A 15,908-nucleotide genomic window follows, 5' to 3' on the forward strand; every position below is an offset into this window, starting at 1 on the left:
TCTCAAACTAAAGAACTAATAAGTGAATGACATATTCCAAGAACAAAATAAAATATGGTATTCTTATCTAGGGAGTCATTTGATTGCAAGTACTTTATCACACCACGTTTGCTCAAAATCTGGATCATCCTGTTTTGCTGAAAGGACTTGAGAGTGTTTTTTCACCTTTAATGATATTTCTGTGCCCAACTTTACATGACGGAAATAATTTTGCAGTGTTGAAATTCTTACTAAAACTTCTAATAAGGTTGTTTTCCACTGCCCTTTATTCTTACTTTTGTTAGTTTACTAGTAAGCCAGATGACAAAAGGCAGTGACCTTTTTTTCAGGCATACTGAAGATTAAGCAAACAAGTCATTGCTCTCCTTTTTTTCACTGCCAAAAATTCCCTACAAGTAGCTGACTCCATTTCTTTGTTCTTTTTCTTTTAAACACTTTTATTTATTTCTGGCTGTGATGAGTCTTTGTTGCTGCACGAGATCTTCTCTAGCTGCGGACAGAGGGGGCTACTCTCAAGCTGCGGTGCACACTTCTCATTGTGGTGGCTTCTCTTGTTGCAGAGCACGGGTTCTAGAGTGGCAGCAGTTTCAGCTCCTGGGCTCTAGAGCACAGGTTTAGCAGTTGTGGTGCATGGGCTTAGTTGCTCCAAGGCATGGGGGATCTTTCCAGATCAGAGGTTGAACCCATGTCTCCTGGGAAGCCTTCCGTTGACTCCATTTCTAAGGTGCTCAGGGGATGGTGACAAATGTTAGGATGTGTGAGTAGACACCAGGTGTATGTAGGTAATGGAAGTCAGAAAGCAGTAAAAGAACTTCCCATGGAAAGACAGTCAAAGAGAGAAGGTTTAGCATACAATTTAGTCCTGGAAAGAGTTGTTTGTGTGTGTAGGTGTGTATGGTGTTTTATAGTTTACAATATACTTTCACAAACACTGGAGACATTTTTACAACAGTCTTATGAGAGAGTAGTGGGAGTATGACTACTCCAGTTTTAAGCAGGAGGAAAGAAACTCAAGTTGGGAAAGGTTAAGTTACTTGCAAAAGTCTACATAGTAAGTAACAGAGCTAGACACTAACACAGATCACAGGGATGGCAGGGCTTTAGTAAGGCCCAAGGCTCTTTCTACCATACGGTGATGCCTGAATTCCCGGTCCATTTAAAAAAAGCCAGGTACAGTATATGATGCTCTGGTTATTGAAAATGACATAGTAACAAAAGGCAAATTAACACTGAGAAAAAAATCAATTGTGATTTTGTTCCAACACTGCTGTGAGCTAATGCTGAGTAGGAGATTATGATACAGTCTCAACAAGAGATGGGAAGAGCAGGGGTCCCCCACTCCTGGGCCACAGACCAGTAGCAGTCCGTGGCCTGTTAGGAAGCGGGCCACACAGAAGCAGGTGAGTGGCTGGCAAGTGAGCGAAGCTTCATCTGTATTTACATCCACTCCCCATCACTCATATTACTGCCTGAGCTCCGCCTCCTGTCAGATCAGTGGCACTTGATTCTCATAGGAACACGAATGCTACTGTGAACTACATATGCAAGGGATCTAGGTTGTGGGCTCCTTAGGAGAATCATCCTGAAACCATCCCCCTATTCCCTGCTCTGTGGGACAAGAGTCTTCTGTAAAGCCAATCCCTGGTGCCAAAAAGGCTGGGGACTGCTGGGGTAGAGAACAAACTTTGGGGACACAGTCAGTACAGCAGCAGTTAGGAAGGCTGTCAGCACTGTAAACAAGGCATATGTCTAGCGTCATCAGCTTCTCGACTTCTCGACTAACTACAGGATATTAAAGCCTAGCTGTCATCAGTCTGACTCCCTTTTAAAGCATTATGTTCAATTATTATTATAAAGTACTTCATAAAAATGTTTACCTGATATTGCTGTGAACTTTGTATAAAGTTTATTGGAGGCTCGCTTTGTTTACTCTTCAACCTCAAAATGTTATCAGCATATCCCCAGCTCAGGATGGCTGACCACTGAATGTCAGTACTGTTCATGCTTCTCACACCTCAAGAAAGAGAAATAAAAGTATTAGTTGCCACTGATCAGTTATCATTGGACAGCCCACTGAAATGGCAGGTTAAAGACCATTCTGGCCTGTAAGGCCTGAAGTTCACATAGCAGAACATGGTCATTCCAGTGCAAAATCATCTTTATAGCCATAGATGGACCAATTTATGTTAGTTTCATTTCTTTAAGGCTAATAGAATTCTAAGGTTGGAACTATATTCGTTTTCTCCTGTGTTATTTTGGTAGGGATTTATTTGACTTAGAACTAAAATTTCTGTTAAGAAATTTTTATAAAAGACAATGATAATTAAGCTTCCTCTATTTATGTTCTGTGATGCTTTTTCTTCTAATAATAAATATGAACTAGATAATGTTTAAATAACTTTCTAGATACCCCATACTAAAAAATCAATATGGAGAACTACTAATGCTAGAAAGGGACCACTGTTGGAGCAGAAGCAATCCTGAGAAGAATAATTTAATCCTGCAACTGCAAGGATTTTGTATGGGGGAACTTCATATAATGAGGTTCTGTTCTTTTCTTGTTCTACTCTCAACATAATATTATGTCCTTTTGGGATAAAGATCTGGACATCCTGACATCCTTTTCCAGTGTTTCTCATAATCTATGCCTTGTTGGCACACTGACTAGGGCTAATGCAGCATAAAAGCTGTAGGTAGCTGGTGCTGCCTGTACAACTAAGAAGCTTTGAGTTCCTTAAGGAGAGTGTGAGTACCTCGCTTAATATATAGCTGTATCTATAATATATAGAATGTGAGTACTCAGCATAATATATAGCATAAAACGTAGCACAATATAATATAAAGCAACAAAACAAATAAATATTTGTTGAATGAATCAAGAGCACATTGAAAATGTAGTTCACAGATTTCTTTTTGTTTTGTTGAGTATAATTCCAAATGTGGGCATCAGTTTTGCAATACAGAAATTAGGATAGCCTTGTTACATATATGCTCCTCTCTAGATAAGCCTCAGGACTTCCCAGATTTTACCACGAGGCCTGGCATGTGGTAAGAACTCAGTAACTGTCCCTGGTTTCTCATTCCAGCAACACAAGATGCACCATCTTTTTTTAAAAAGAAAAATCAACTTCTTCTTTACATATTAGAATAGTAGATCTTCAATAAGAGTTTGCAAGAAAATGACTTTTGGGGCATGTGCAGATTTAGACTCAAGCCCCAGAGATTCTAATTTGGTGTGTCTCCAATGGGACCAACTGAGTATACTTGGAAAAAAAGCACCTCAGACAATTTTGAGGCATTGTCAGTTCTCAAGTAATTGGCCTGTACTGAGCTAAAGACCATTAAACCATGGCAGTTTAGTTGCTATACTGTATTACACATGTGTAACTTGCTTGCTTGCTAAGTCATTTCAGTCGTGTCCGACTCTGTGTGACCCCATAGACGGCAGCCCACCAGGCTCCCCCGTCCCTGGGATTCTCCAGGCAAGAACACTGGAGTGGGTTGCCATTTCCTTCTCCAATGCATGAAAGTGAAAAGTGAAAGTGAAGTCCCTCAGTCGTGTCCGACCCTCAGCGACCCCATGGACTGCAGCCTTCCAGGCTCCTCCATCCATGGGATTTTCCAGGCAAGAGTACTGGAGTGGGGTGCCATTGCCTTCTCCGCATGTGTAACTAGAGGGCTGTTATTTAATATAACAGTGCTCGACACACATGACCTTCCATCTGCTAGCTGCACTCTTAATCACTCAAGGCCTCTAGGAAATGCCCCTGTGGATGGTTCTACACTGGGTACAGCAGTGAATGCTCAGAGTCCCTGGCTCCAGAGTGCTTACAGTCTGATGGACGTTTATTTATTAAGCACTTAAGCATTTATTAAGCACACCAGAGTCAGGTGTTAACCATTCCTTATATTATTTCAATCAATCATTATAGTGAATTACCCTGTGAAGTAAGTCCTTTTATTACTCCCATTTCATAGATTAAAAGCCAGGACTCGAGAAGCATAAGTAATTTTCTCAAAATTACACAAAAATACACAGGTATTAGGCAGCACAACTGGGGTGCAAATTCAGGCACCGTGCCACGCAAGCTCATGGCCATAACTTGTATGATACCACTTCCCTGGACACACCTAGATTCTGCCAAATTCCACTTACATTCTATGAGGAAATAAAGTGTAATTTGAAAGAACACAACTATTAAGGGCTTGTGACTGTAGTGGCACAAATAAGGTAGGTTAGCTATTATATTGGACATATTTAAGTCCCACCATGCTAAGTAATAATACCAGCCCCTTTCTCTCTGATCAACAGAGATAAACTTCAATCCATTTTAATTCATTTCTTAAAGGCAAATTATTCACACATTTCGATCCTCTAAGTGTTATTAGTAGTAAACTACTTGTGATGCATCTCATAGCTGACTGCAACATACTAGTGAGAATAAACTACCGATACTGCAACGATGATTAAACAGATTTACCTTACCCTCTTAGTTCACTAAACTTTGATAAAATGGTATGTGGCTTCTTTTATTACTGGCAACTATAAAGGCAATCATTCATCTCATGACAGAAGGGACAGTGAGTTTAAAAGAACTGTGGTCCAGCCAGCACGCTAAATTCCTTGAAGTGGCTGATGCTGGGGCACGGGTCCTGGGGCCCCTGCACTGTGGTGCTCCAGTGGTGGGAGGGGCTGTGAGGACCAGAGGAGCACAGCGCACAGAACCGACACCAAGAGGCGTCAGGCCCCCACTCTGGTTTCCAGGCAAATCTGCATACCCCTGACAGGCACAGATGGGTGCCCTCAGTCATTCATTTAGTGCTTAAAGCCCAGGCCTAGGAAGTAGGGAGAGTTCTTTCACATTAAATAAAATGATTAATTTGGAAGGGCTGAGGAATTGCTTGAATGGAAAATGTCACTAGTTTTCCAGTGTGTAGGTGACATTTAGAAATATCAAGAGGGCCTCTACTAATAGCACTTTCCCATGTGTTGCTTTTAGTGAGTCAGTGCAGAGAGGTGAGAAAAAGATTGCTTTCCAGACATATGTATTTTTAAAACCTATTTTCAAGGCTATCATGATTTTCTCATTTTGTTTTACTTTCATGACTGTCTCTTCTGAGGTACTAGAACTGTTGGTCAAATAAGTCATCTATTCTGGGATTCAAGAACCTCAAAGTGTATATTTCTATAAAATTGATAATGTTTTCATCTCGTGAGACATTTATTCATTCTTGTCTCCTTTAATTCTTCCTCTCATTTCAAATGACACTGCCTTTAGTTCTCATTTTTTTCATGTAGTACGTTTTAATTCCTACTTTGCATTAAATGAACACAAATTTGAATCTGGATTTTCACCAAGGACTCAGAAAACTCAGAAATGAAACAAAATAGCAGCACAGATGAGAGGAAACATTCAAATCTCTTGAAACATAGACCTAGGATGATTTTCATGTTTTATTTTACCTTGTTCTTTGCTATATGTCATCAGAAGACAGAAATTTCGGGACAAACCACAGATTGCTCTAGTGGGCAGAGCCTGGAGAGAACCAAATCTTTCTCCGTGGGGCTGGCTGAAGCAGACCACAGGAACTGGAGCACTTGGGGAACCGACATACTCCCCCCATTTCAAGCCTTTTATCCATGACAAAGGACTCTAAAACCAAGAAAAGTAAAAAGTACATTTAAAAAATGGTAGTAAATATAGAATCACTCATAGAAATATGTGTTCTGGTGACTAGATACAGTGATAAACAAGACAGATGAGGAACACATACTTCCATAGGTGGTGCAAGTGCTATGGACAAAGTCTAAGAAAGGGGAGAGGACTGAGAAAGAGAGTTGCTAGTTAGATGAGGGGTTGGGAAAGAGTCTCTGAGGCAAGCAGACACCTGAGTGAAATGTGTGCTCTATCCGGGGACAGGGCATGCCAGGTGGAGGGAACAGCCAGTGTGAAAGTCCTGAGGTGGGAAGGAGGCAGTTTAGTATCTGTTCCTATTACAAACAGACATCCTGCTCAGGTCCTGCACACGCACCGACTTTAATTAGCTAATGAGCAATAAGTATAGTGGCAAATGAAATGGTATTTATTACTTTTCAGGGATGGACTGTTAAATTATTTTGACATGTTAAAATAATAGATTCTAGTTAAAAATAATGACCCTGGTAATGAAAATGACTAAAATGATTTGTAAGGCTTCAAAATCATGACTTACACTGACAAGTAAACATAAAACAAAAAATACAGCTTTCAACTATGGAAAACAACATGAGTGATCTGGGTTCAGCAAAACAATATTGTCTATCATGTTGATCTTTCTGCTTGCATTTAACATGCAAATTTGATATATATGAGCTATGAGCATAAAGAGTTTACATTTAGTGTTCTACATTCAGTGTATTTAAGTAACTTTATTATAAGAAACAGTTGTCAAAACAAGGTCTGTAAAAACCATTTCCTCTTAAAGTGGATCACAGATGACTGCAATCTGAGATCTCTGCTTTATCTTACAACCTCTTTCCCTTGTCTTTTCATTTTCTATGATTCCCTTCTACAAACCTCTTTAACACTTCACAAGTCACAGGCTCCCACTTAAGTTGCTTTAATAATGAAGAATTTAGCTGAGGATTAGAATCCATTTTACTCTTAAGGCTTGCTTGCTTTATTTTTCTATTTCAGAATATAAATTAATACTTAATTCCTACTTTAAGAGGCAATACTTCTTATCATGACAATCTGGAGGGGCCAAGAAATCATGTAATATTTCCCCCTTAACTGTGAACTCAAACATTTACACTTCTGGTCACTACTTCTGGTGGAAGCTGACAACCCGGACCATGCGAGGCATGTTTGCACTGGTTCCTACCCTCCCATTTGCGATGCCTGTTATGTCACTGCCTGGTGAGGCTTTCCCCAGTAATAACCCTCAGGGAGGCCACAATCTGACCTGAGCTCCCAGAGCACTCTCTTCATATCACTAATGCAGCATCTTCTACACACAGGACTAGCAGTGCGGGCATCTGTATTCACTGCCTGGTGCACACCTTCAGGCTGGGACCATGGTACTCAATTCCCTGCCTCTAAAGTTTGGGAGAAGGCCTGACCTCTCAGGAGTTGAGCCGTGTTTTCCTGAATTCTATTGAAATCCAAATGACATACCGGATAGGTAATTTCCTTGACCTGTTCTCTGGTTTCCCTGAAAGCAAACTGCACCAACAACCCCACGGCGGCAGGAAGCTCCCCTTCGATGTTGAGCTTGGAGCCAGGTCTGCTCGCATGGGCTGACTGGAACAGCTGACGAGGGGTCTGGCCGTAGGTTTTTATCATGGTTTCTAGTGCTCGTCTTTGAACTGGATCTTCAACTGCAGAGACATCCATTCCAAAATACGTCTGAAGAGAAAAAGAGAATGAGAGGAATGTAAAAAGCAAGACTTGGTGATAATACCAAAGGGGAAAACAACTTGTTTTATTCTCCAGGCAATGGACAATGGAAAGGATTTCCTTTCTCAAATTTCAAATGGAAAGGATTTTAAAATGTTTTTGAACAGAGTGATAATCATTAATAGTCTCAAAGAGATCAGAACAGGAATCATCAATGCTTCTGAATGGATGAAACAAAAATAATTTATCTTGACTGGTGTTAATTAGGTAATTTTATAAAATTAATTTCTAATTTAAGAGAATATCATGTAAGACTTCATTTATCTGCACAGCAAAAGGAAACCATCAATAAACTGAAGACAGCCTACTGAATGAGAGAAATTGTTTACAAATCACGTACTGATAAAGGGTTAATATCCAAAACATATAAAGTGCAGGATGTGGAGAAAAGGAAGCCCTTGTGCACTGCTGGTGGGAATGTAAATTGATGCAGCCAGTATGGAAAACAGTATGGAGGTGCCTCAAAAAATTAAAAATTGAACTATCATATGATCAATATTTCCACTTCTGGGCATTTGAAAGTGAAAGTGAAAGTTGCTCTGTCATGTCTAACTCTTTGTGACACCACGGACTATATATAGTCCATGGAATTCTCCAGGCCAGAATATTGGAGTGGGTAGCCTTTCCCTTCTCCAGGGGATCTTCCCAACCCAGGGATCAAACCCTGGTCTCCCGCACTGCAGGCAGATTCTTTACCAGCTGAGCCACAAAGGAAGCCCTCTGGGCATTTAAACAACATTAATTTGAAAAGATATATGTACCCCTATGTTCATTACAGCTTTATTTATAATAGCCAAGATATGGAAGCAACTTAAGCATGTATACATGGAATGGATAAAGAAGATGTGGTAAATATATACAACTAAATAGTATTCAGTCATAAAAAAGAATGAAATCTTGTTACAACATGGATGGAACTTAAAGGCATTATGCTAAGTGATATAAGTCAGACAGACAAAGGAAAATACCAAACAAATCAGTATGATTTCATTTATATGTGGAATCTAAACAAAAGACCAAGCTCATAGGACTGGTAGTTACCAAAGGTGGGGGTTGGGCAAATGAGTTAAAGGGGCCCACAAGGTACAAATTTCCAGTTATACAACAAATAAGTCATGGAGATGTACTGTGCAACATGATAACTACAATTAACAACACTGTATTGCATATTTGAAAAGTTACTAAGAGAGTAAATCTTAAAAGTCTTCATCACAAGAAAAAAAATTTTTGTAACTAAGTAGGGGGTGGATGTTAATTAGACTTATTGTGGTGATCATTTCACAAATAACTGAATCAGTATGTTGTATACTGGAAACTAATATAATGTATGTCAATTATACCTCAAATTGAAAAAAAAAGAAAAACAAAATGAGGTTTTTCTTTGGTCTTGTCTTTTAGTAAAAACTGATTTAAAAAATAAACAAATTTTTCAATTAAGTTGATCCAAAATAGCTTCTGCAGGCGATTAGTAAGTGGATCTATTTTTTCTGTGGCTGTCTGTCAGATACTGGTCAGAAAGCTGAGTCAACATCACTTCAGGTGGTCCACAAAATCAAAAGAGATAACAGAATTCAGGGATATGACAACATGGAGTCTGAAGAAAACTAGAGGATCCTGCCCCACTCCAACTTTCTCGATTCATAAGAATGAGAACTTGAAGTTCAAAGCACCTGTGTCTGCCTGAAATTGTGTGATATTCAAATGCCCTTTTGTTCTTTGTGTGAATATGCTCAAAGAAAGAGTTGGATTCCTCTCAAGACACAATGGCTGGTGTCACAGGATGATTTTGTGTTGCTAACTCATATAATATCCCCCGTATCTTGAAGATGTCTACAAATATCAATTATTGAGATATGTTTTCTTACACACATAGATGTTAGTAAGGAACCTAGATTTTTGTATGTCTATGTCTTTTCTCTTGTCTGGGTTGAAGAATCAAGAGTCTAAACACCAGTAACACTGAAACCCAAGCAAAGTCTTTGTGGTTTCCATCTTGTAAGTTCAAGAGTAACACAACCATGCTTTACTCATCCTTGAAGAGGATTCATTTAATTCCGATTCCCTCTCTGTGTGTTTGCTTTTGAGGTTTCCACATATACTGCTGAACCTGACAAGAACCTGGCAGTGAGAAGACTGTAATGTGATGTATATTCTTTCAGCCCCCCCAGCCAACTCGGTGAGGTTGTCAGTGGAGGAGGAAGGACAGCTTCACCTCCCAGGCAAGGGGCAGAAGACTGGCTGAGAAACAGTCAATATGTTCCATCTTTAACCAAATCACCGCAGAAAGGCCAGCACACAGTATTCCATGTGACTGGTGTCCTCCATGCTGTCACCTTTCTTAGGACATGAAGCTAAAGAGAAAGGCGGGTTAGGGCAGTAATCAGCCTAGAAAAGGAGTAAAAATTCAGGATTTGCCATGCCACCGTCCTTTATCTTTCCCACCTAATGTTGGTACATGTATCTTTTAAAAAAGACTTCATGTGTAATACTACATTGTTGAAAAAGTCACTTGTCCAAAGCGATATAGGCAAAAATGAACTGAGATACAATGCTGCCAGGTAGCTTAAGACAGTATTATTTAGGTTCTAATGAACTGAAAGAGAATCTGAAAGAGTAGCAGTGAGAACTGCAACCTCTTAAATGTAAAGAGTGTTATTACACCTTTGTTCTTAGTGTTAGAGTCAGACGGAAAGTGAGGTGCATTTTTTAAAGCTGGGTACAGACCTGTCATGTTTGTGTATCCTGCTTGTATGATTTAACTTTCAGCATTTAATCAGGAAGCAAATTCCATTTTCATATCTACAAATAACATTTCTATAAATGCCAAAATAAAGTTTCAAAGGTTCTTTTGAAGTTAAATAATCTTCAACATCTACTCCCCTTGCCCACCACACTCCCACCACCACAAGGGCTCCAATACCTGTTATAAATGCTTATCTAAGCAGACTCATTCTTTATGGTTGTTTAATTTAATAGACTCAAAAATTCAAAAGGAGATTGGAATAACCCTATAGCCAGAGCTCTTAAAATTTACTTTAAAATAGTACTTCTTCACCTTCTATGGTATCAGTTTCTAGTGAACCCCATACACTAGTGAATGATGAATTAAGATCAAAAAGCATTTTTACATTCCTTTTTACAAAGTTAACACTTATACTTAATTGGATGGCAGACATTACCCTGTATACATTTTCTTATTTATGAGGTTGGTATTATTGTTTACATTTTCCAAATCTGCACAAAAGTATAGAGAGGTTAAGGTGACACTGCAGGTCACACAGCAAGCAGCAGAGTCACAGAATGAGGATGTGAACTCAATCCTGGATTCAGAGACTGTGAACTTAAATGCTACACTTCGTTTTGTCCCACGAATTGAGTTTTGTTAAATTTCTAAAACAGGGCATCCCTGGTGGGCCAGTGGTTAGGACTCCATGCCTCCAATGCAGGGGGCAAGGATGTGGCAAAAAAAATACAATGTATTTAAAATTTCTAGAACAATGGTACCAACTCTATCGTTTATAAAGCTCTAAAGTCCCAAAGAATTAATGAAAAAATCTAGTAAGATGAGAATTAAATGGTATATTTTAGCATGCATATACTTTTAATGTGAATTTTAAATGAGAATAATTGAAAATTTGTGCCAGTATTATAGGCATAGAGTATACTAAGGTTAATGTCCAAATTCTTAATTGCTTTTAATTTGTATTGGAGTATAACTGCTTTACAAGGTTGTGTTAGTTTCTGCTGTACAACAAAATGAACTTAATTGCTTATATTTTTATTTAGCTGTGCTGGGTCTTAGTTGCAGCATATGGGATCTAGTTCCCTGTCCAGGGATCAAACCCAGGCCCACTGCATTGGGAGCGCAGAGTCTTAGCCACTGGACGACCAGGGAAGCTCTTAACTGCTTTTAAAGTTACATTTTAGATCAAATATGAAGCTTAAAAATTATACCTCAGTCTTTAAAACCTTTAAAACTTACATATATACTTCTACATAGGTATAGTTTACACACAATAAAACACTACAGATTTTTAAAGTACCATCTGATGGAACCATCATGAAAATCAAGGTACAGAGCATTTCTATCACCCAGAAAGTTCCCTGATGTCCTTTAGGCAGTCAATACCCTACTCCCTGGAGGCAACCATTGTTCTGATTTCTACCACTAGGAGATTAATCTTCCTTGTTCTAGAATTTCAGGTAAATGGAGTGGATTCATACAGGGTGGATCAGGTTTCTTTCAGTCAGCATAAAATATTTCCGCTTTATTGTTGAGTAGTATTCCATTTATTCAATACCTGGAATTGTTAGTCTTTTATTTAGAGTCATTCTCAATGATATAAAGTGGTAACTCACTGTGGCTCTAATGTGCATTTCCCTGATGACTAAAGACATGACTTAGCATATATAAAGATATATATGCTAAGTCATGTCTGCCTCTTTTGCGACCCCATGGACTGTAGCCCGCCAGGCTCCTCTGTCCATGGGATTTCCCAGGCAAGAATACTGGAAGGGGTTGCCATTTCCTTCTCCAGGGGATCTTCCTGACCCAGGGTTCAAACCTGCATCTCTTGCATTGGCAGGTGGATTCTTTATTGCTGAGCCACAGGAAAGCCCTGATGACTAAAGATGCCAGCTTTTTTTCATTTGCTTACTGGACATTCATATATCTTCCCTCCCTGTGTGAATCTTATTCACCTTTGCATCCCCAGAGCCTGGGAAAATAAAACTTCCTGAAAAGGATAGTTTTTTTTTTTTTTTTTAATGTAGACTAACAACATTGAAAAATATACATTAAAGTGTAACAATTCGACTTCTGGGAATTTAACTCAAAGAAGTAAAGCGGTACATAAAGAAATAATCGGAGGAATATTATTTTTAGTAGAATACTAACAAAATATCCAAGAATACAGGACTAGTTAAATAAATTACCGGATATCCATACTTTGGAATAATAAGTAGCATTAATATTATTATATAAATGGGGGTCTCCCTGGTGCCTCAGTGCTAAAGAATCTGCCTGCCAATGCAGGAGACAAGGGTTTGATCCCTGATCAGGGAAGATCCCACATGCCGCAGAGCAACTAAGCCTGTGCACCACAACTACCGAAGCCTGCATACTCTGGAGCCCGAGCTCTGCAACCAGAGAAGCCACGGCAGCGAGAAGCCTGCACACAGAAACTGGAGAGTAGCCCCCGCTCTCCATGATTAGAGAAAAGCCTGCACACCAGCGAAGACCCAGCACTGCCATAAATAAATAAATGAAATTATTTTTTAAAAGATAATATTACAGAAATAAAATCATTATATAAATGAAGTGATATGTGTAGGAAAAAGAAAGTGGTTTGATATTTATCTTTAGATGGTGATATCAAAGTTGATCTTAAAATTTCTTCCTTTTGTAGTCTGTATCTTAGATATTATCCTAACAAGGCACAAATATTGTTTGTACAATAAGGAAAGGGGACGCAATTTAAAAACAGAACATGTATATAGGATGATGTGCAGAAAAGAGTTACACAGCAGGCCTGAACTGCTCTCCTTGGGAAGGTGTGTCTGGAAGGCCTGTCCTTGGCCTTGACTGGGAACACGCATTTCAGAAGAGTTTCTACCTTTTTTACCTGATAAAAGTGGTTCACTGCACCCAAGCTGGACAATGTGGCATATCTTGAACACCTGGTTTCCTTCCGAGGCCCAGAACTTCTGGACATGAGAGGGTGCCCACATTACCAGTCCTCAATAAAAACCCCGCACGGCAGCCCTAATTCTGTCAGTTTGTTGCTGGAGGAACTGAGTGAGTTCTCTGTGACTCACTGGGATAAGTCTCTTGGAAGCTGGTGCCTGGTGCCCTCCAGCTCTGCCCCAAGTATCTTTTCCCTTTGCTGCTTTTGCTTTGTACCCTTCACTGTAAGTACAACTGTATGCTGAGTTCTTAAGTCCTCATCCAACCTGGGAGTGGTCTTAGGGAATCTCTGACAGACAGTATCTAAGTTATTCTTAAAGAGGTGAAACATAAACCTGAAAAAATCTTGGACAAGTTCCGTGTCTTTGTCAATTATTCTCTTGAACTTGAGTATTATAAAGAAACTGTCTAACTTTTAAATACTCAGGTTCTACCTTATATAAATGCAGAATTTTAAAAGAGTCACTTACAGCAGGATGAAAAACATTGATGGCTTGGACAGAGGCCTTCCCTTTTTGTTTATACCCGAATACCAAGTCAATCCACTGACAGATGTTCTGGGACACGTAGTCAGACTCTAGAGCCTGTCGATGGATGAGGATAAAAAGACGGGGATCGTTACGTGCCCAAGGAGGGAGGTTGACGTGATTAACCCGCTCACCGTTCTGACGCACACCAAAATCGAAACCTAAAAGAGAAGATTAATATCAATGTTTATCTCCTCCAAATCATGCTTCCTTTGGCCCACTGAGCGGACCTGAAGAGTTCACAGAAATAGCTATTGTGTGTTATAACCAGGAAAAGGAGCATCCAGAGGATAGTAACACTGCTGCTCACCTGCTGACTTACGACTCACAGAGCTGCATGGATCAACACTATCTATCCTAACTGAATCTGAAATCTTTCAAATTTACTCGTCCACCTCTTCATATCATATTGAAAAGAAGCAGAAAATCAGTGCCTGCTAACTCTAATATTTCACTTATCAAATCTTCAAATGCACCAAGTGTGAAAACATCTCAATTGTAATCTTGATTATAATAAAGTGAAGGCTTTTATATAAGCATTTCAGAATTATTGGTGTTAATACATAATAAATTTAAGGCTACTTGTGTGGTAAATATTAGCATTCTGCAATTTAAAAAACTCAACAAAGTATATACATTCCAAGAGTGAACTTAGTCTATTTATTTTATGGTAAATCTATAGGTCTGTTTTGATTTCATCTCTACTAAGCATTCCCATAGACACCAAAATTATACTTAACATATTAAGAGGGGTGTTCTGTGATGTAAATAAGGTGTTATCTAATTGTCTCATTAGACTGCTAGTGTAAACAAAAATCTCAGAAGTGTGAGGAGTAGGAGGGAGCCTAGAGAGGGAAGGGATATATGTATGTATACATAAAACTGATTCATGTTGTACAGCAGACACTAACACAACACTGTAAAGCAATTATATTCCAGTTTAGAAAACTAAATAAAAAATTAAAAAAAATTATCCTAAACGAAATGTTACCTTTGAACAGAAATTTTTTGTGCTATTTTTTATGGAAAGAAAATCTGATCATCATAGCAGAACACAAATTTAAAAGAGCCTCTTAAAAGCTGATTATGCTCCATATGAAAGTAAGTTGCTGTCTGACTGCTTTTTGATCTTGTGAAAACAACTGGAAGGATCTTCACTAATTTTGGAAGTACCTGGAAATGATATGATATGATAGGAAATATAAACCAAGGGCTTATATAAAATTAACAAGGGGTAAGGGTCACCTCAAAAAGCCCGGCAGTCATCTGACAGCTGCAGGGTGACAGTATCAAAATGGACTGGCTGAGCACCTCCAGACTCTGTGTGGCAGCTTCAAGGGAGGCAGCAGAGGCTCACTGATTGAACTGACTGAACAGTAGTGATGAGGCACGTAAGGGTTGAGCAGGAGAGGGTGAGCAGCAGGGGGCTCGATGAATTCAAATCATTTCTAACTTTCTGGGGCTCTGGACACATCAGAGGGGTAGACACTTCACCCAGAGCGGGTACCTGGAGGTACAATGAAAGGCCTACAGGAACACTCATAGGAAATGGCAGGATGTATGCTATGGCAAGTTATCTTCTCCAAAAATGGCTATTACAACACTCGTTGCTGTGCATGCTTTTCTAGAATCTCACTACTCCCCTATTAAGTGGCAAAGTCTATGCTCCTTCCTTTTGAATGTAGGCAGGCCCTTGTGACTACCTCCCAAGCAGAATGCACTCGAAGGCCACGCTGTGGCCTCCAAGGCTAGGCTGGAAAAGGCCATGCAGCCTCTGCTCATCTCTCTTGGGCCACTCGTGTTAGGAGCCCGGAGTTGTCAACTAGGATGTCGGAGGCTGCATGCTGCAAGAAGTCCACAATAGTCCATGTGGAGGAACCACGTGGAAAACTACAGACACTAAAGAAGGAGCAGCCTGCCAGCCTCATGCTGCTCTGTTTCCCTGGATGTTCCTGCTGCAGCCAATCTGAATGTAACCGCACAAGAGACCCTGAGCCAAAACCACAAAAGCCACCTGGCTGAGCTGTTCCTGAATTTCTGACCTGCAAAAACTATCATGCGTGATACATTTAATGTTTTGAGTCACTAAGTACGGGCGTCATTTGTTATACAGCTATAGATAATGGGACAGAGAAGGCAATGGCACCCTACTCCAGTACTCTTGCCTGGAAAATCCAATGGATGGAGGAGCCTGGTGGGCTGCAGTCCATGGGGTCGCCAAGAGTCAGACACGACTGAGCGACTTCACTTTCACTT

At 39.7% G+C, this 15,908-nt stretch overlaps 1 protein-coding gene across 6 annotated transcripts in view; it reads right to left on the reverse strand.

The window, feature by feature from the left end:
* The window catches only part of LYST (lysosomal trafficking regulator), a 179,313-nt gene that overhangs the window by 14,562 nt on the left and 148,843 nt on the right, over positions 1-15,908 (reverse strand). For all 6 annotated transcript variants that reach the window (XM_010860102.1, XM_010860104.1, XM_010860103.1 and 3 more), the window contains 4 exons: positions 13,596-13,813; positions 7,158-7,388; positions 5,465-5,654; positions 1,878-2,014 (listed from right to left, as the gene is read on the reverse strand). In XM_010860102.1, the coding sequence (XP_010858404.1) occupies positions 1,878-2,014; positions 5,465-5,654; positions 7,158-7,388; positions 13,596-13,813 (776 nt within the window). The remainder of the gene's footprint in view (positions 1-1,877; positions 2,015-5,464; positions 5,655-7,157; positions 7,389-13,595; positions 13,814-15,908) is intronic.

Source organism: Bison bison, unplaced genomic scaffold (assembly GCF_000754665.1).
Source record: "Bison bison bison isolate TAMUID 2011002044 unplaced genomic scaffold, Bison_UMD1.0 scf7180017864462, whole genome shotgun sequence".
In the NCBI taxonomy this organism is placed as follows: Eukaryota; Metazoa; Chordata; class Mammalia; order Artiodactyla; family Bovidae; genus Bison; species Bison bison.